Source organism: Asterias rubens, chromosome 12 (genome assembly GCF_902459465.1).
Source record: "Asterias rubens chromosome 12, eAstRub1.3, whole genome shotgun sequence".
NCBI classification, from domain to species: Eukaryota; Metazoa; Echinodermata; class Asteroidea; order Forcipulatida; family Asteriidae; genus Asterias; species Asterias rubens.
Window position 1 is genome coordinate 5,525,228 of NC_047073.1, and position 21,696 is coordinate 5,546,923.

Here is a 21,696-nt window from a genome sequence, read left to right on the forward strand (position 1 = left end):
ACAACAACAACACACGTGCGTAATGAACGAACATAGAGGGCGCTGTGACTAAAATAAATAAAAACATATTTTTCTTTATAATTTTTTTTTTTTTTACACTGATTGTGATTTTGAAACTGTGGAAAGAAACTGAAACTGAAACAGACGTCAAAGCTATTCGAACGCACCGGGGTCGACCCAGGGAAGCTATTCGAACGCACCGGGGTCGACCCAGGGAAGCTATTCGAAGGCACCGGGGTCGACCCAGGGAAGCTATTCGAAGGCACCGGGGGTCGACCCAGGGAAGCTAAACGAACGCACGCATTGTCCCTGCACGTTTATCAAACGATGATTGTATCCAATGGAATCGTGGATCTGACAGCAAGCCGCGGGGACCTGTCTTTATCTTGCGGATAACCAGGAACACTGTCTAGGGCCGGCCCCTCCCCCACCCCCGAATTTCGCATGCCACACCGGTATATCCCACCCCCAAAAAGTAGGTAAATGACCATAGCCTTTTACACCACACAGAGGTTTTGATATCTCAATAAACCATTAGAAGTGGCCCAGGCACCTTATGCCCTTTTTGCATTCGATTAAATAATTATACATCTTGCCTATGCCCACCGCCTGATACAGTTTGAAAATTATTTCCCGCACTTGGCCAGAGACTGCTTCTTTTTGAGCAAACAAAGTTAATGTTTTCAGTTATTTTTTTTTTCATTGTGGACCTATGATACTTGGATCAACTTGAGCACACATCTTGTTTTTTACTCTTTTGGGTAGAAAACAATTAGTACTAGTGTCGATTTATGAAACCAGAAGCGCAAAACAGTTTTTGTTTGCGAGGAGACCGCACCAATGCATTCCCACTTAAGTTTGTAATACGCACAAGAAAATTGGTACTTCGTGTACATATTTCCCGCCATTGATCAAGAGTACGCTCTGTGCATTACAAAGGTACATGGAAAGTTGGTGATACCGTGTGAAAACGATTATAGTGTAACTTAAAGTGTAAAGTTATTGTCAGCCTCGGTGAACAAATAAAATGCCTACCGAAAATATTCAGAACTGAAACATGACTGTTCAGTTTGTGCATAATAGCTTTACTTTTATATTTCAATGCACAGGTCAGGACAACTTTGGTAAAAAATTGTCAAAGACCTGGGGTTCGTTTTCGCTGCTTTAACAAATAACTGTTTCAGTCATTGGGCAGTGCTAAACCAATGGGAGACTTTGAGGCGCTAGGTGGCGGCAGACTTGTATGTGTAGTTCCGAGCATGCGCGCATTATCGAGAACAATGGATTTTACCTGGTAAGTCTGCTGCCACCAAGCGTCCTGAAAGTCTCCCATTGGCCGTTCAACCGAAACAGTGTTTTGTTATATCCTAAAAGAATACAGGGTGCGTTTTGGGTAACTGCTCAGTGCTCATTGTATTTTGATATTTTTTGCGGAATCCTTACTTTTCACACGATAAAATCTGGGTTCTTTCATCAATTTGAGTGATATACGAAGGACAATGCAACCACGGTACGATATTATCATTTGCACAAGGGCACAATATTGTAACGACCGGAACTAGAACACACACTCTGGTGATCAAAACAATCTTTAGTCTGGTGCTATAATTATTCATTCGGTCATGACTATACACCATCGGTTTTGCAATCAACAAACATGTCTAAGCCGTTACTAACCTTTCACATTCGCTTGCGATGTCCGACCATTTCCATTCAAAGAGATACACAAAAGCTTGTCTTCCATACGCGGCGTGCGGCTCCCATTGGCCAACAGCTAAGCCAATGAAAACGGCGATGAGACAAGCGGACAGTGACGTCATCTGAAACAAAGATAAAGAATAACATATTTTTACAGGGTTGTACCCAAAAGTTATGGCTACTTCTCAGGTTGTTTTGCATGGTAATTTTCACTTTTGGGCCAGAAAAAGGCAATAAAATGGGATTTACCCCCCCCCCCCTTTATGGAATGCATGTTGCTAGTGTAAATGTCATTTACGGTGCTGTTGATTTGTAAGTTTGTGTACTGAGCTACGTTGCTTGAGATTTATCTTTCATTGAGACGTTTTCGTTACTGGACTTTGCAAAGTTCAACCTGCTTCCCCACGGATATCATATGACGGGGACGATCATTGATATGTTACATGAACTCAAGCTAAGGCCGTGTCCGAAACGACGACTTCGGCTACAGCTACGTCTAGATCAGCGCGTCTACCAGTGTTGAAGAATAGGCAGACGCACGCGATCTAGCCGTAGCTGTAGCCGAAGTCGCCGTTTCGGACACGGCCTAAGTACAATATGGATGTAAATGATACCACACCATGCAATGACTCAAAACCATGCTTAAAGGCAGTGGACGGTATTGGTAATTACTCAAAATAATTATTAGCATAACACTTTACTTGGTAACGAGTAATGGGGAGAGTTTCAAGGTTGAAGGACAAGACGAGACAAAAGCTAACTCATTCACGAATCTATTGTACCCTCACCTACCATGGCACTCCCTACAGTGGGTTATTACTCAACCGAAATATCTGGAACAGCAATGTAACAAGAACCACGATCGTAAACGTTTTCTCTGGTTTAGACATGTAGTGCGCAAAATGAAAATTGCCAGAAAAATGAATGTTTGTGGTAACCAAACTTTGTGTTTTTAACAGCTACTTCAAGTGTAGCTTTGCACTGTTTGTGATACCAGGCGAGGCCTTGTGGGTTAACACGATAGAGGCATGGACACTTTTGGTAATTGTGGAGGGGGGGGGTCCCAAAATAGCCTACACACAATTACAAATCTGTGAAAACTTTTACTCAATTGGACGTCAAAGTTGCAAGACAGTATTGACAGAAAAAACACCCTTGTTGCACAAAAAAATTGTGTGCTTTCAGATGCCCAAATAAAAGCTTGCAACCTTAAGTCTTTTACTGTATTGGAAGAGAAATTATCTCTTTCTCAAATTTACTAAACAGCTCTCCATTCCTCGTTACCAATTAATATTTTTGTGTCTCAGAAAAGAGTTCGGTGGTATCTTGTCTTGGTAAACCGCACCCTCAAAAGACAAAGCAAAAAAAAACATCAAACCTTACAAGTAAAAAATATTTGGTCACCGTTCATCAGCATTATTCAACTTTCAGAATACATGCTTAATGTTTGTCTAAGTGATCTTTTAATATACTGTTTATTCCAAGTCATGCTGAATTAATACGTGGTTAACACTGGCCTAGCAATTTAACGTATTTGTAGAAGGCTGTGGATTGTAGCAACCATCTTCTTGATTGATCAATAAATAACCCGAGTGTATCATCAGTACCAATACAAAACTGTTTTGTTTCAATAAATATTGAAGTAAAAAATCCATGCCCCACCCCCGCCCCCTCCCGAAACTAATTACACCTCTGGTAGTATCCACCTCAAAAGAGGAACACTGCCATCCCCTAAAAAAAACCAAAAGCACTAACACATACAAAATTTTATAAAAAGTAATTTTAAAATTGTTTATTTAAGATTAGGCCCCCTATACCTAGATTATTTAAGATTATATGGTAAATAAAAATAAAAAAGAGAAATGAACTTACTCACCTCGAGCTAACCCGTGAAAACGTGAACTAATTCGAAGCGAAGAATACACCTTAAATCTGTGGTTCTCTCAGGCGTGAAGGTGTGTTGACTGCGCATGCGTTATGTAGCGTGTAACCTTGAACGCGCTCAGGCGTAAAACAAAGGCCCTCTTCGAAACCACAGCTTCTGCCTAGCAATCGGGTTCAGGCTCCGTTCTCATCGTGTGAACCCCTGAGCGCGTACAAAACAACTTCGGGCAAAGCCAGTATTAGTATTAGCCTTAGTATGACCATAGCCGTTTCTCACAATGTGTTATACCATCAACCTTTCCCCATTACTCGTTACCAAGTGAGGTTTTATGCTGACAACTGTTTTGAGTAATTACTAATAGTGTCCATTGCATTTAACGGTACCAAAATAAGAACAGCAACAAATACAATTCTTAAAGATACATGTAATAGATTTATGAATGAATCGCTTTAAGTCACCTGGAAATAGAATTTTTTTCTTTCAAACATAAGAGTATATGCTTACGAACAATAAAACAATTTTTTTTAGTATTTGTTTGTCACGATTTATATGTTTACAAAATATATAAAGTTGTTTGGGGGGCTGACTCCACCTACCCCTTTTGTGACGTCAATCGAGGCAGACTTTGCCTGCAATGCGTATAGTAAACACACGTGCAAAGTACATGTACGTCCAAGTCGTGAGTTGGTACATTTCAAAAAGTGTTTTTCTGCATTCAGCAGCATTACACCTGGTCGGCATTGCCGGAAAAAAAAATCAAATTCACGACTTGGTCCGTACATGTACTTTGCAATTGTGTTTACTCTACGCATTACAATTGTGTTTACTCTAGGCAAAGTCTGCCTCGATTGACGTCACGAACAGCGCCCTCTCGGGTCGGGGTCTACTCTTAAATTTGTAAATAACATAAGAACTGATTTTTTAAAACCTTAGTTAACTGTTTATTCACATTCAACTCATCAAAACACATATATTAGTGACAAAAGCTTTATTTTGAAAAAATACCACTTCCAGGTGACTTTAATTCTCATCAGATGTCTGAGGGTTGGTGTCCATTTTACCTAATCGAAGTCTTGTCTTAAACAGCGCACGTATCTACTAAACAAGGCGCTTTTATGGTGCTACGGCGCATATAGCACCCACAGTCAGGAACACCGGGGCGAACCCCTTCTCTTTTCGATATGCACTGGGTACTTTTACATGCGTTATCACAACACATGGGACCAACGGCTTTACGTTCCACCCGAAGTGATGCGGTTGGCACCCTTTGTCACCCCGCTGAACGATGGATTCAACGTTCGAGTAAATCACCTCAACAGTTTATTGTTGTTTTCTCAGCAAGTAGATACTCTATGTTTCTTTTCCCTTCTCATTACCAGTCCAGTATTCTCCTGAAGCGAGCAGAGCATACTGATCGAAACGTTGAGTTGTTAACCATCGGATTTTCTTTTTCAGAAACACTACTCAAATGTGATATTCACATGGTTTTACCGCAAACCTGTCCTACGTATACTATACCACCATGCAAACTTTCAAATCCTACTTACATAATCGAGTTATACATTTATCAAAAGCCTACCAAACTTGTCTATGTTTTTGTTTGTTTAAGTTTGAATCAGCATTCGCTGACGTCTATTTTTGTTTCGGTATCTGGGAATGCGCCATATGCCGTATTGATTGGCACGCACTGTTTACTGCTCGCAAATTGATGACGTTAGTACAAAGCTTTTTATCTAACATTTATTCTAAACATAGTCGCAAGCTTTATCTCAAAAATGTCAATTCTTCGAACTTATGCTTGGAAAATAATATTGTTCTGTCGATCATTGATGGGATTCACTGTTTCCGTTAATCCCTAGTTGTAATGAACCATTTTGTTTTTTTACAAATTTTATTTGAAAAATTCTACAAGACAAACTAAATAGTAGACCGAGTGTTGCTGGTGAGATCTTGTGTTTTTATTCGATAATTTAAGCAACATTATTACATTTTTTTAATAAATAAAAAATAAATATTATGAGGTAGGCATAATGTACGTCTCATTCAATCCAAACAACTTTAGAGACGACATGACTCTACTGCAAAAGAGTGAAATTAAGTTCAACAATTTTGTTATATGAAGTTCTTATGTTAAAAGGAGGCATTGCCTTCGGGTTTGGCGCGTTTGGCAATGAAAAACGTTTGTTATGAAATAATTGTGGTTGAACAGATTTTATTTAGTTGAACTGTTTCTTTTTAACCACATGGGGATACTTCTGTGGAAAAGGTTTTACTTTTTAAATTCACCTTTCCGACCATATTTGTTTATTTCCCAAAGCGCCCAATTTGAAGACGATGTGTCAATGTAACAATGGCTTGAAGATAATTTGATCAGACACGGTCATTTTGAACATAATTTAGTTTTTAGTGTATAAAATCATCACAATGAAATAAAGTCATTTTTATTTGCAAGTTAATATGGAACTCACAACGAATCAATGGTGCAGTGGCTAGAACCAAAATCAAAAACGTTAAGATAACCGCATCTAGCGAAGTGGTTGTTGCTGGAGTAAGGTTTGCTTCCTCCAGCGGACCCCGAACAAGACCCTTGCATGATGTCACTCTCCCACCCATCTCCATTCTTCAGGTACGCTTTCAACTCAAACCATCCTCCCTCGGTCTTGTCGCAGTCCATATTCACGTCCACCATCCAGTAATGGTCGCCCCATTGGTTCAGTGGAGTGTACCCATACCCGTTGCCGTCAACGTTTGCTCCGTTGCCAGAGTTGCTTGTCGTCCAGACAAGTGGGGTCCCGTCAGGTGTGCTTCCCTCGTAGCTCTTCTGGTCACTCTCTGCACCGTACCAATCAAGGAAATCGTCTCCAGCCTTCCAGGAGTTGAACTTGGTGTTGGTTCCCCCGATGTTGTGGTAAATCGGCATTGCGCAGGCACTGGTGTCGGCATTAGACGTACAACTGCTTCTCTTGGCGTGGTCGATGCCGCCGCGGATAAACAAGTCTTGGCCGTAGTTTGTTTGCTTCTTGATGAAGACTACGGTGCGTTGTGTACCGGCCGGAGCAGTCGGGTCCTTTACAGGGGTGTTGTTATCACCACCGTTATCAATAGGTACATTGCCAGTAGACTCACCAACCTTAGCATCGACGTGGATAGCCGCCACTGGATCTTCACCAGAATCCACACTGAAGTAAGCATTACCCGAACCATCGACGTTGATTGTAGGACCACTGCATGACCCGGTAGACCCATCGAAGTCACCCAAGATGATGTTGCAGTATTCTCCAGATGGCATGCCGGTGTACAGCGTCTCAGAGAGGGTGTATCCATCGTTGTTTATAGCAATGAAAGCTTTGTCTCCACGACCAAAGGCAATCTGTTGGTTGCCATTGCTCCACCAGTTAGAGAGAGGCTGGCCAGCTGCGACATTACGGAAACCAACCATGTTCTTGATCTGTCTCCATCGGTGCTCACACACCCAGCCGTTCCCGCAGGTACCATCTCCGTTAATGGTAGGGGACATTGTGTTGCCGCTGCCATCTGCTGGTGGACCTGCATCGGTGTCGTGGTTGAAATAGAAGCTGCTCATCAGGCGAGTGAAGCCGTAAGGGTAAGCCAACATGAAGGCATTCGCCATCTTGTAAAGACGAGGATCCTCGAAGGTGATGATACTACCACCTCCACCGTGTCCACGTTGGTTATCATGGTTGTCAACGAACACCACGGCTGACGTGTCGGCAAGCAGTCCCCAAGCCTCCCCGAAGTTACTAAAGTAGCTGAGTTTGCTCGAACCCTTCATTGCCTCACCCACTCTCAACCCATACTTGAACTCTGTCACCCTGCCGTAAGGAGTGTACTCTCCCGCTGTTATCGGCTCCCCTCCTTGGTCTATCACCTCCTGGAACACAAATGGCCTAGACCCAGATGGGAAGTATGCAGTGTTTAGGTTGTTCAGAGAGCCGAGGATCGCGCCCAGATCCCCGGGCCACATATGCTTGCAAGCGTCGACTCGGAAGCCGGCCACCCCGATGTCGATAAGCTCGTTCATGAAACCCGCAATGGCAGACCTGACGTACGACGTAGAGGTGTCGAGATCTGGAAGGCCCACTAGGTTGCAGTTACGAACCTGGTTGGTGTTCTGGTAGCTCTCAATATTGCCGCTGCTGGAGGAGCATTTACCGCTTGGGACGTTGAAGTCCCACCTACTAAACGGTACACCTGGAAAGCTAAATGAACCAACGTCGTAAGAGCTGCCTGCTGTGCCAGTCCCCGTATCTGAATAATATGGCAAGAGATCAAGAAACAAAAACAATGATCACAGACGAACACAGTGGAATAGGATGCCATAAGCAAACATTATAAAGATGGTACAAAAGAATGAGAGATAAGCATAGCAAGACTTAGGGAACTTTGACAAAGTGAAAAGTTTAAATTACTAGATTAAGTTCAAATGAAATGATCTTAACATCATAGTAGCTGGCTAGCTACTTTAAGACTGGTAATGGTTCAGCTCTTGAACAAGGCTAGCAGATTTGGTTTCACTAAAAAATCTCTTAACATTGTATTGAAAAAATGTTCATGCCTTTTTGCATTGTTGCCTCTCAACAGCTTTGAGGTTATGCACAACATTTATATAGACTGAAAATATGCTCACATATTATTATTAACTGATATGGTAGAAAGATGGTCATAGTAAAACAGTCCCCTTAAAATATTTTGTTTGAAATGCTTCCGTTTCCCCTTTTTGTTAAGAAATGTCAGTAGTTTAAATCTCGAAAGTCTTAAAGGCATGGTGGCTTAATTTCAAACGTTTGGATGAATACATTTACGTTAATATTAAAAAATGTGTGCTCCAAATCGCAAATATTCGCATATATTTACGACAGTCGCTTTGGCCGTGTCCTTTACGTATATTTACTCATGACTTGTGCCCCCATATCGCAAATGTTTGCAGCACTACGGATTGAAAAGTATTTCGCCACATGAGTAACAACAATCTTTCTTCGTTTACGTTCAAACGTACACGATAGGTTTAGAGGTCCTCGAAAGTTCACGATAATCCAAAACGTATCTTGTATGTACACGATAAGTTGTTCATGCACGTACACGATAAATTAGGATTTATCGTGTGCGTACACGATCCAAATGTATTGTGTACGTTCACTATAATTGAGAAAAAAAAATGTCTTCATATGGCGTCAATACGCTACTGTACCTAATCGAGTTATTAAGTTAAATTATTCAATGTTTAGGCTTTGGTAGTAAAGTATAAATCAATTATAATCTGAAAGTTTCATGTAATAACAATACCTCCAGCACCCATGTGGTTGACCACAGCATCAACGTAGATCCTTACACCAACGTTGTTGCATCTTTGAACCATATCCCTGAGTTCGGAGTCCGTGCCTGAGCGGCTCGTGAGCTTGTAGCTAACGGGTTGATAACGCTCCCACCACGGCCGCCAAGGGCTCCATACCGTACGGTGCTCGTTGGGTGGCGAGATCTGAACACCTCCAAATCCGTTTGGTGCAAGATAGCTGGGAAGAAAATGTGGCTACTTTGTTATTTCACCGTCATGGTAAATTGATTTTAATTACAATTCATTTCCATACTCGCATAAAAACATCTGCACTGTTGAAAATTCAAGTAAATTTTTATCTAATAGATGTTAAATTTGCGTCGGGAATAAAGAACATAAATTTTTGGTTTTTACCCATACACCGATGTGTGTTAGCAACTGTATACTCAGTACTTTCCCCGAGTCCTGTCAAAAAATACCACAAATTTGTATCCTCTAGTCCGTTTTTAAAAACACCAAACTTTGAACTCTTCATCAAGATTGAATGTTACATTTTGAGTGAAAACAACGAATAGTTATGTTTTGCACTCGACGAAAAGGCCGATCATTTCACCTAATACTTTTGTATTCACTAGAATTATAGGGAAGTTACACGTTGGGTTATCACTTCTAAAAATAGTTGCAATAAAAACTGACTTGGTTAGAAGAACACAAACTTTCAGAACATAAACGGTTTGCGAGTGACCCATTTCACTTTACTGAATGAAATTATGTAAAAAGATCAGTTTTTATCCCCCTCAAATTTGATTCTGAGAAGCGTTACTGACAGTAGCGTCTCTCGGATTGTGTATTCCAATGGGAGACTTTTGGGACGCTTGGTGGCAGCAGACTTACCAGGTAAAATCCATTGTTCTCGTTCATGTGCGCATGCTCAGAACTACATAAACAATGGAAATTTACCTAGTAAGTCTGCTGCTACCTAGCGTCCCAAAGTCTCCCATTACGGATTAAAGGCAGTGGACACTATTGGTAATTGTCATAGACTAGCCTTCACAGTTAGTGTATCTCAACACATGCATAAAATAACCAACCTGTGAAAATTTGAGCTCAATCGGTCATCAAAGTTGCGAGATAATAATGAAAGAAGAAAACACCCTTGTCACACGAAGTTGTGTGCGTTTAGATGGTTGATTTCGAGACCTCAAGTTCTAAATCTGAGGTCTCGAAATCAAATTCGTGGAAAATAACTTCTTTCTCGAAAACTATGCCACTTCAGCGGGAGCCGTTTGTCACAATGTTTTATACCATTAATCGTCACCAAGAAAGGTTTTATGCTAATAATTATTTTGAGTAATTACCAATTGTGTTTACTGCCTTTAATCTTCCTGCGTCGACCTAATCACTCCATGGTTTCGTTGAAATCTCAAGCAAACGCGACCACCATTTGAAGTGAAATTTCGCAGGCTATTTTTATTATAGAAATCATTATTTATAGGGGATTTAAACAATAAATCACAACATATCCCCACAATAACACATCTGTGAAAACTTTGACTCAATTGGTCATCGAAATTGCAAGAGAATACTGAAAGAAAAAAACTCTTGTGGCCCAAATCGGTGTGCTTTCAGATGCCTAATAAAAGGCTTCAGGCCTACTTCAGAGGAACCGTTTCTCAACATGTTTTATAACAACAGCTTGCTCGTTACCAAGTAAGTTGTTTATGCTAACTCAAATATATTTGGAGTAATTACCAACAGTGTCCGGTGCCTTTAAGTTTAGCTTTTGTTTCCTGTTTTTGTTACGCAATAAAACTGAACAGACAGAGATACCAACCTTTCACATTCGTTTGCGATGTCCGACCATTTCCATTCAAACAAATGGACAATAGCTTGCCTGCCGTACGCAGTGTTTGGCTCCCATTGGGCAACAGCTGAGCCAATGAAAACGGCGAGAAGACAAGCGCACAGTGACGTCATCTGAAAGGATCAAACATTAATTATTAGCAAAACATGAAACAAACGTATGCACTTTTATGGACTACAGTTTGTTAAATTTTGAAGGTGCAATGCATGTGGGAATTGAACCAGCGACTAATAATTAATAACAATAATATAACTGGCTTCTTGTAACTATAGGCCCAGCGCTCATATCCGTCACTCAGTTGCTCTCTTTGCGCTTCTTAAACGTTAAGTATTTTTCACCAAGGTATTGTGGAGCTAAGATATGAAGATGAGACCAATTCCTTTACAAAGCACCATGTAGTGGTTTACCATTAAAAGAGATTAAATTAAGTACATACACAATATTAGATTTCTGTGCAATATAATAGGAAATAAAATTGTACTCTTTTAAATGAGCAAGGTCTGGGAGGGCACATCTTTTTTGATTGCATTTTGTTTTACTTTTGCCTTTCCCTGGACGACCTGTGGTTGTTATAACTTAACTGTATTTTCCACCGAATTAAAATATAAATATAATATAATGTTGCTTGTATTCCGTTTTGACTCATTTGATCTTATCCCACTACCCACCTGTTCTTTTCAGAACATTTTTTATAAATGGATATGCATTTGTTTGTACTTTTTAATGCTTCTCAAGAAGGTCCGGTTTGGATCGATCGCTAAGGACATCTATCCTACTCATTTTATATAAATAAATACAATCATATATACAGTTTCCCAATAAATACTAGCAAAATGACAACAACAAAAATGAATTAAGTTAAGTATAAAATTAAAAATTAAAGAGACGTGAACTCACCTTAATGCTATCCGTGACAGAGTGGACTGACGAGGCACGGTATCCAGAAGATGCTCTTTTAAAGGACATCCAATATTAAGGGGTCGCTCACCTTTTTTTTCATTATTACGTAACCAATATCAATTACTGTACATCCGATGATGTAAACAACTTTGAAACAATCAAAATGTGCAACCCCTGTAATCTTCTTTAACTAAAATAAGAGCATTAGTCTTAGTTGGATTTGAGTATATTTTGCGCCACATGGTTTTAAGACTAAATTTCACACTGTTTCATAAAGGATTTAAGAATAATATTGGCAAGGGCAAGAACGTATAACTATTTGCCATTTTTTTTTTAGATTTAGTAAATTCACAAAAGGTCTGTTAGTGACGCCTACTCGATTGGTGGTATTTTTAGCTTCCTGTAATTCGACCCTTGATCGCTATGGGAATTTTATTTTAAAACAAGAATAAGTCGGAATCTGGTCGCCATGGGATTTTTGTAAAAGAATAAATTGTTAAAGACAATGGACAGTGGACACTATTGGTAATTGTCAAAGACTAGTCTGCACAGTTATGCATAGAATAACAAACCTTTGAAAAATTGAGCTCAATCGGTCATCGAACTTGCGAGATAATAATGAAAGAATAAACACTCTTGTCACACGAAGTTGTGTGCGTTTAGATGGTTGATTTCTAGACCTCAAGTTCTAAATATGAGGTGTTATACCATCAACCTCTCCCCATTACTCGTTACCAAGAAAGGTTTTATGCTAATAATTTTTTGAGTAATTACAATAGTGTCCACTGCCATTAATAAAATAAACGAATGAACGAATGAAACGAACGAATGACTTCAAATAACTAAGAAGTGGTTTAGTTTGGTAATCTCCCCTACTCAAGCTCATCCAAGAAAAACTATCAAAATATCACCACAACTTTCGAGTGAAAAGGAAATAAATACGAGTTTGTGCACGTTTGTGTAAGCCTATGTCGTGACAAGCTCAATTAATTGCTGCAACTCAAGTATACGCAATGGTTATTTTCGGGTCTTTAATAATTGACATTGATTCAACTTCAAGGCACTAAATTGTGAAAGATCCCAACACAGGCCTCAAAAAATGTTTTGTCGTCCTCCTTCCAATAAGGAGTACCTAAACCTAAGTCTTCGTAACAATCTGAGTTATATGTTACTCCGAACATGTATTCCACTGCACTCGATCTGTTACAAAACAACCCCGCGGTTCAGTTCAAACCAACTTTTACTTTTCAGAGAAGAAACAAACAGATAAACGAACTTAATACCTTATCAACATATTAATATTGGTTTTTAAAACTTATCAGACAATACAGGAGGTAAAAGGGTTCCAATGAACAATCTCCATAGAGATAAGCTACACGAAACAGGAGGGAAAAACCTCGTACGATAACAAATTAATGTCATTACAAAAAAAATGTCTGCAGTTTCGCCCCAAACAAGACTAAAAGACAATCTTGGTATGTGGCTTACGAAGATACATTATTGAAAGTGGAAAGAACTTCAGGGGAGCTGAAGAGAGGAATTGATAGAGAGGAATTGATATTCCTCTTAAAACAGTCTAGACTGAAGGATGGATGGAGACATACACAAGGCAAAGAGTTCCAAAGAGACGCAGTACGGGGAATAATATAAAGCTGTTGGAGTGACCTTAGACCGCTGAGTAAATCCGGTATTGATCAGAACTTCCTGCTATTTTTTACTGTCATCGAGTAGGTTGGGTTAGGGTTATGAATGTATGAACCAGTCTTTTAGCCTACCTGGTTTGTTCTTTCTTGGGGTTTCCTTCGGCCCATGAGCACAGCTGGAAGCATGTCTGTAGGCTGAGGAGGGGAAGGAAGTGAACCTCACAATTTCCTTTCGTGACTCATTTCAGTGGACGAACAAATGCAGCTGGCGATTAAAACAAAAAATAAAAACATTAAAAACATATCACTGTATTAAAGCCATTGGACACTTTCGGTACAGAATTTTTGTTTAAAGGCTCACAGATTTAAATAACTTACAGGGTTAACAGAAGGTAATGGTGAAAGACTTCTCTTGAAATATTGATCCATGAAATGCTTTACTTTTTGAGAAAACTTTAAAACAATATCAATTCTCAATATCATCAAGAATTAGGGATTTATTTTAAACACATGTCATGACACGGCGAAACGTGCGGAAACAAGGGTGGGTTTTCCCGTTATTTTCTCCCGACTCCGGTGGCCGATTGAGCCTAAATTTTCACAGGTTTGTTATTTTATATATAATTTGTGATACACGAAGTGTGGGCCTCGGACAATACTGTTCACTGAAAGTGTCCAATGGCTTTTAATAAAGAAAGATAGTTATAAACTACGCATTTAAACCGGTCTATGAAGTACATCAGTGTTATTATTTTGTAACCGATTCCAACTTTTGGAAAAAAGAACCCTGCACAATTTCCAAACCATCGTCAGACCTGAAATCATCATCTTTCCGAAGTAATACAAACAACCACCAGACCCATTCAATCGACCTTTATCATGGTGCAGCCATCTTGAATGTCTCCCATTGGTATCCAGGCTGGAAGAACATAGTCTGGTTCCTATTTCAACATGATTATGAGCATTGATCATTATTGTTCTTCGATACGAGGAACATGACCAAGATGGAAGCAGCATGATACAAGTCTTTTATTGACTTGCTACCACCATTAGGCCCAAGTCATCAGAATCACATTCTATAATATTCACAAAATGTTATCTTATAAATTTAATCAACACGTCAATATCTTTTCAAACAGGCTAGCTGACAGTCATGTTAAAAAAATAGGGAACTATAACTAATTTGATAACTACAACATTAATTTGAACCACTTCATCCGACCGCTTTCAAATAATGATGGGTTTATCAGGAGACGGCAGGGAACAGAGAATGTGGTTATTGTTTTTAATGAGAGACTGCCTTAAAGGGTATTTACAGATGTAAAAACTTATTAACCAGTTATGCTACGGTTTTAGTATAATATCATAACTGGTTAGGGGGATTTTACATTCTAAAATGATTTTGGTCTCATGAAACCAAAATTATTTTATGAATTGTTTTTCTTAAAAACTACACAACCTTAGTTAGCAAAATTTGAAAGGAAGCTTTGCACTATCATTATCTTCAAACTCTATAGGTTTAATGTAAATCTTTGGAAATGTTGAAAAAGTACCCGAATCCTAAAACACCACAATTCCAGACGGCCATTCAGGGTGGAGACTACTCAAATCAACTGCCATCGGGGGAACGTTGTCTACTTCTGCGCTGAAAGAGGGTTACCCCCTACAGTCCGTATCCTATAAGGATGCATGTGTATTATCCACTAGGAACCTTGCTGGTAGAGCAGAATGCACAACCTTCCCTGTTTACGAAGCAGTAGGTGCCTTAAGCCTCGGTCACAACCCACCGTGCGTGTTTTTTGTCCGTACGTTTTTTTGGGAGGCCACGTCCGCCACATTTTTCTGAAAACGTGGGGAGGGAGTGGCAAGAGCAGGGAGGGAGTACGTCAACGCACGTAACTCGCACAGTTTGCGCAAGGTGTAAGTACGTGGCCCGCACGCCACGCCTGGCCGTGAGTGGTTGCGTGCAACGTAGGTTGCGCACGTGGTAAGGGAGTTGTACATGCTTACAACGTGCTAACCCTGGCGGCCTTACACTTTCGTTTTGTACTACAGTGACAGAGAAAGAGTCCTATATAGGGCTAACAACGTGCTTACAACGTGCTTACAACGTACGATAATCTTGCGATTGCCACGTTGTCGTACGGAGGCCGTACTTACACGTGCTTGTCACGTACGGTGTCCTATACTCACTCGCATGTTGTAAGTGCGTGCATATGCGATGAACGTGAGCTTTTCGCCCGATGTCTGTACATGTTCGTACGATAATATTACATGTAAAATGTACAATTGTGTATTTAGAAACTATTTGGTGGACTATATTAAAGTTCTCCACTTCGGGCCGCCTACCATGGCAAGATCGGGTTGTTTAAGCACATGAACTCATGGTACTCATGATTTAATTTGATGAACTCTATTCCATGAACTCATAATTTAATTTTATGTATTCATTGTGTCAAACAAATAGTAAAATGTTTTTGTTCTTATTGTGTCCCACTCTCCGATCCACCAGCAGCACCCTTCTCATGATCAGACTCTCTGGCGTCACCATCTGACTCTTCTTCACTCTTCCTCCCCTCTTCCTCTCTAGCCCTCTCATCTTCCGTGGCCCGTTTCTGTTGGGCCTCTCTGGCCATATCCGCTGCCTTTTGAGCTGCAGATGCAGCGACCTCTTATTCTATGTCTTCTTCGGCATCTTTGAGACGAAATGATGGCACTCGTCCGACGGCTCGTTTTGTTTTATACTGCAGAAATCAGTGCGCACACGTGTGTTGTAAGTGTTGAGCACGTGCTTACGTACTCGTGCAAGTGACCGTTGGAAGAAAACAAAAAGACTCACGGAGTCAGTGCGCTCAGCGCACGTTGGCTGTTTTAGAGGGCACGCACGTCACCCGTACTGGGGGTGAATCCGTACGGGTGACGCAGAGAAAGTTCCTCATGCACTAAAAGTGCTACGTCGTGTGTGCGTGCTCCCAAATCCGTACTGCGGCGGTACTCGGCACGTACGTACGGATCCCCAAATCTTGCCCACGTTTTTGCACGTAGACAGCACGCACTTGCACGTACGGCGGGTTGGGACCGCCGCTTTACTCAATGGCACAAGTGTCATGGCCGGGTTTTAAATACACACTATGATGCCTGACCGATCTCGGTCAAAATGTTATGTCAAAATTACACAAAATGGTTCTAACTGGCAAAATCCTAGTAAATATCTAAGTTTGAAGAGTTATCGGGTCAGCCTGACCCCAAAAAGGGGTCATGCCATCGGGAATCTAGAATGGGGGGGTCAAACCATTAATATCATCGGCCCTGCGAGTTTTTGATGGGATTTTTCATGTGAAGTATTTTGTTTATTGTGTTGATTTTTTTTAAAGTATGTTTGTTCAGAGTTGTATTTTAGGATACCTGTAGTTTATTTTAATAATGTGAGATCAATACTTCAAGTTCCTGTGATTCTTTGTTACTACTGGATAAGTGAACCGTTTCTATTCTAAATAATATATCCCTTTGTTGGTTGGTAACCGGTTTCAGTTAAAAGCTATATATTTGTCTGTGAATAGCAAATTTTGTGCTTACATGTTTTGTAAAAAAATTTATCTTGAGTCTTTCTTTTGGATGGAGTGACTGACGTAGATGATTTTATCTCATGTTTCACATCAAAACTACTTTGTCATCGCGAGGTATCAAAACATAATGTCAATCAATGATAGTGAGTCTATACCCTATTTCAAGAAATGTTGACATGCTAGCTGAGTAATAAAAACCTTTGTGAGAGCTACACGGCAGCAGTTGATTGTTTGAAGCCGTAGAACCAGATCACATTGCAAGGTAAGTAACTTTTGTTTGCGTTTTGTTGACTTTTGGGGGAAAATTGAGACATATAATTTTGGTTTTACACCGCTCTGAAAACTCATCGAGTGCCGTTTGTTAATTATTGTCTTTCCTTATTAGTATTTCCAATATGCAACGTACATTGTGTAAAAACAGAGGTAAGCACATAAAAATATTAACCTCTGAGACCTGGTAATTAAAAAAAAACGTTCATGCCTAACAAGTTATGTTTTCACCTCCTATATCCATCTCCATGTCAAGAAACAGGTCCTGGAGATTAGTAAATAAACATACTAACCTCTGAGACCTGGTAATAATTAAACAAACAAAAAACTTCCATGCCAAATACAAGTTCTGTTTTCAAATTCCAATATCTATCACCATGTCAAGAATTAGGTTCTAGAGGTTAGTACATACCTCTAAGACCTACTACTTAAAGGCAGTGGACACTATTGGTAATTACTCAAAATAATTATAAGCATAAAACCTTTCTTGGTAACAAGTAATGGGGAGAGGTAGATAGTATTAAACATTGTAAGAAACGGCTCCCTCTGAAGTAATGTAGTTTTCGAGAAAGAAGCAATTTTCCACGAGTTTGATTTCGAGACCTCAGATTTGAATTAATTTTGAGGTCTCGAAATCAAACATCTGAAAGCGCACAACTTCGCGTGACAAGGGTGTTTTTTCTTTCATTATTATCTCGCAAATTCGACGACCGATTGAGCCCAAATTTTCACAGGTTGGTAATTTTATGCATGTGTTGAGATACACTAACTGTGAAGACTAGTCTTTGACAATTACCAATAGTGTCCAGTGTCTTTAAACAAAAAACTCATGCAAAATACAAGATCTGTTTTCGAATTTCTATATCCATCACCATGTCAAGAAACAGGTCCAGGAGGTTAGTACACTACTATCTGAGACCTGGTAATTAAAGGAACTATCTTCCTTGACTGTTGCCTTCTTTCTAGATGTACGTCTTGTGGCTGATTTCAACCCTATTCTTGGGGTTGGCCGTAGCTCAATGGGATCCGTACACGATGCACAATCGTCAAGTATTGGTCCATCTCTTCGAGTGGAGGTGGGTCGACATAGCTGCAGAGTGCGAAAGGTAAATAAGAATTATTATTATTGTATCCATTAATTGTTAAGGTATGTGGAGCTTCATTTTGAAGTATACCAATTCCTTTTATAATATCATGTACAGTGAAATTGATTACATCTTGGTCGGTGACTTCTTCTGCTTAGTAAATTTTCTTTTGAGCTTTGCAAATAGTGTGCTTGCAGACTTGACCAAAATTTGCCCATCTAGCGTCTTTGGCTGCCCTCGCTGTTTTGCTTATAGCTGTTCCTTTTGAGATTAAAGGTTCCTAATATTGTATAATCTTTCTAAGCATGCAGATGTTTCATTCTTATTGAGCGTCCCGTTTTAGCAAGTCAAGCTTCTCGCGCGTTTATGAAATAGTGTACGTACGCGAAGTCAGCTGTGTTGGCCCTATACGACCTTCAACAAGGTTACGGTATTAAGTACACATTCAAGTAAGTACATGTACAAGATAGAGACGCCTTGTGCTTACTAAGCACATGTTCTCCGCAGCAGCTATAGTAAGCGGTAAGCAGTAAGCCGTATGCAGTAAGCAGTAAGCAGTAAGCAGTAAGCATAGCAGTAAGCAGTAAGCAGTAAGCAGTAAGCAGTAAGCAGTAAGCAGTAAGCAGTAAGCAGTAAGCAGTAAGCAGTAAGCAGTAAGCAGTAAGCACATAATATTGCGTCCTGTGAAAGGCTCTATAAACTTGGTTCTTGTTTAATACAGGGGACCTGATATTGTGGAGCTGATAATAAACATACGCAATTTCTTTTTTGGTGTTTAGGTGGCTTGGACCACATGGGTTCGCCGGTGTACAAGTATCGCCCCCAAACCAGCACCTAGAGCTCCCACCAGATCGACCCTGGTTCGAGCGCTACCAACCAATAGGCTACGCCCTCCATAGTCGCAGTGGTAGTCCGGCTGAATTCAAAGACATGGTATCCAGATGCTATAAGGCTGGTGTACGTATCTATGTTGATGCTGTCATTAACCACATGGCCGCGAGTAACCCCGGTGGAAAAGATGGTAAGAGACTCAGCAAGTCTTGTGTATTTTTGAATATTGAGACTCGTTTCGCATTTTTGTTTCATCCATCTTAAAATGATAAGTTCCCGGCATTATATACATACGGTCATGACTTGCACCGTTTATAGCACTGATAATACCGATTGGCTAATAGGCCTACATGTTTACCCAATTGCTTCTGTCGACTTGGCAATATCTAACCTTGTTTTGAGACTAATAATGAGTTCAGCTGCTTTATGAAAAATCAGATGCTGTTAACAATAATAATGTAATCAGTAAAGTAGCTTTCTCCTTTTATTATTTTTTGTAAATGTAGCATGGGATTTTGGCTTGGTCCCCTATTCAGCGTTAGATTTCAACTGGCCCCAAGGAAGATGTCCAACCTCTGGTGATATTGACTACAGTAACATAGACTCCATTCGCAACTGCGATCTCGTAGGCCTGAAAGATCTGAACGTAGAGAAGAGCTACGTCCAGGACAAACTAGCAGAGTATCTGAATGTGTTGGTTGATGCTGGGGTTGCTGGTTTCAGGATTGATGCTGCTAAGCACATGTGGCCCGGAGACCTGGACGCTGTCTTGAAGAAGGTCAATAATTTGAACACGGCTTTCGGGTTCCCGCCAAACGCTCGGCCGTTCATCTTCCAAGAGGTGATCAACCAAGGCGGGGAGGTAATCTCGTCCTGGGAGTACCGTCATCTCGGCCGTGTGACGGAGTTTAAGTACGGCACGGAGGTCAGCCTGGGCTTCCGCGGGGACAAGGTACTGAGCCACTTCAACAGCTTCGGTGAGGCCTGGGGCTTCCTTCCAGAGACCGCTGCCGTGGTGTTCATCGATAACCATGATAACCAGAGGGGACATGGAGGTGGTGGGAACATCATCTCACACAAGGCAGGAAGGCTGTATAAGATGGCGAACGCCTTCATGCTAGCTCATCCGTACGGCATCGTACGGGTGATGAGCAGTTTCTCGTTCAATGACCCCGACAGCAGTCCACCTCGAGACCCCCAGGGGAACACTCTGTCCCCCGTCATCAACCCGGACGAGACGTGTGGGAATGGGTGGGTCTGCGAACATCGCTGGAGACAGATCAAGAACATGGTGGACTTCCGTAACGTGGTGGTTGGGCAACCACTCACCAACTGGTGGGACAATGGGAACCACATGATTGCATTCGGGCGAGGCGACAAAGGCTTCCTCGTCATCAACAACGAACATGGGAATCTCTACGAGACGCTTCAAACAGGCCTTCCTCAGGGTACTTACTGTAACATCTATCTCGGTGACTATGTTCACGGTATGTGCACCGGACCATCCGTCTTCGTTGACTACCAGGGGTTTGCAACTTTTAATATTCAGGGCGGGGGAAATGAGGACCCCGTTGTGGCTCTCCACATCAGGTCCAAATATTGATTTATTTTGAGCTCATTTATCTCGTTTGGGAGGAGATTGAGTTGACAGAAAATGCCCAGCGTACGATCGATAACTGAATGCCTTTATCGAGTACCGGTAGGCCTACTTTAATAATTTACGGTATATTTTTATCGCATGGGGGCGCTTTTCATCGGCGAGTTTCCGTGAAACGCTTAGGCCCTTTTTAAAACCACGGCTTCGCCCCCAAATTCGGCTCAGGCTAGCTTGCGCACAATGCTCAGCAGGGCTTCAGACGAGAGGACGGAGCCTAAAGCCGAATCAAAAGCCGAAGCCGTGGTTTCGAAAAGGGCCTCAGTATAGTTTTCCCAGCAGTTCCCCCACTCACACGAGGACCCTTTGAAAATTAGTATATCACCAAAAAAAAAATTAGTTTGGCATTTTCTTTTCTCTTGTATGACCACAATAAATGAACTAGCCATAAACTAATTAAAGAAGCTGTCTTTCATCCAAATACGGACTCAAAGTCAATGTTTCCTAACCAGTGGTGAAACTATACATTTTCATTTTGGAAGTTGTCAAAGAGGGGGGTAATAATTTGGGGCTTCTGGTGCCGTAACAATTCGTTGGAGCATTTTTTCTTTTCAATCTCATTTTTGTTTTGTGTGTGGGAGGCCCATTATACGAGCATCAAATGTAAATGAATTTAAAATAGCAAATCAAGGTCAACTTTGAAGCAATCAGGTTCCTGGACATAAATAAAACAGTCAACGCATACACTTTCGTTCTTTCTTTGTTTTCTTTCATTTATTTCGTATTACCACAAAATTTTCAAGGCCTTTCGGAAATACATTTATTATAGTTTATAAAAAACAGGGTGACGTTTACTATTTCTTAGTTAATTTCCTTAAATAATCTGTTCTAAAAATGTTACCCTCTTCCAAACAAGATAAAATTAGCCGTGTCCGAAATGGCTGTATTGGCTATGGCTACAGCTAGATCACTGCGTAATCGTGCATTGACGTTTATAACATCCTTAGCAACACCCCTAGCAATGGTCATAGCTAGCCGTAGCCAACCATTCAGATACGGCCATAATG

General features: G+C 40.7%; 2 protein-coding genes across 2 annotated transcripts; one reads left to right on the forward strand and one right to left on the reverse strand.

The window, feature by feature from the left end:
- Nucleotides 1-5,990: 5,990 nt before the first annotated feature.
- Nucleotides 5,991-10,853, reverse strand: LOC117297527 (alpha-amylase-like). The gene is made up of 3 exons (XM_033780614.1): nt 10,711-10,853; nt 8,888-9,114; nt 5,991-7,852 (listed from the first exon to the last, which is right to left on the reverse strand). Exons 1-3 carry the CDS (start codon nt 10,851-10,853, stop codon nt 6,048-6,050), a joined length of 2,175 nt encoding a protein of 724 aa, XP_033636505.1. The 3' UTR covers nt 5,991-6,047.
- A 6,231-nt stretch (nt 10,854-17,084) lies between these two features.
- On the forward strand, nt 17,085-21,341 carry LOC117297554 (alpha-amylase 1-like). The gene is made up of 4 exons (XM_033780650.1): nt 17,085-17,111; nt 18,086-18,225; nt 18,984-19,225; nt 19,542-21,341. Exons 2-4 carry the CDS (start codon nt 18,086-18,088, stop codon nt 20,636-20,638), a joined length of 1,479 nt encoding a protein of 492 aa, XP_033636541.1. The 5' UTR covers nt 17,085-17,111; the 3' UTR covers nt 20,639-21,341.
- Nucleotides 21,342-21,696: the final 355 nt, after the last annotated feature.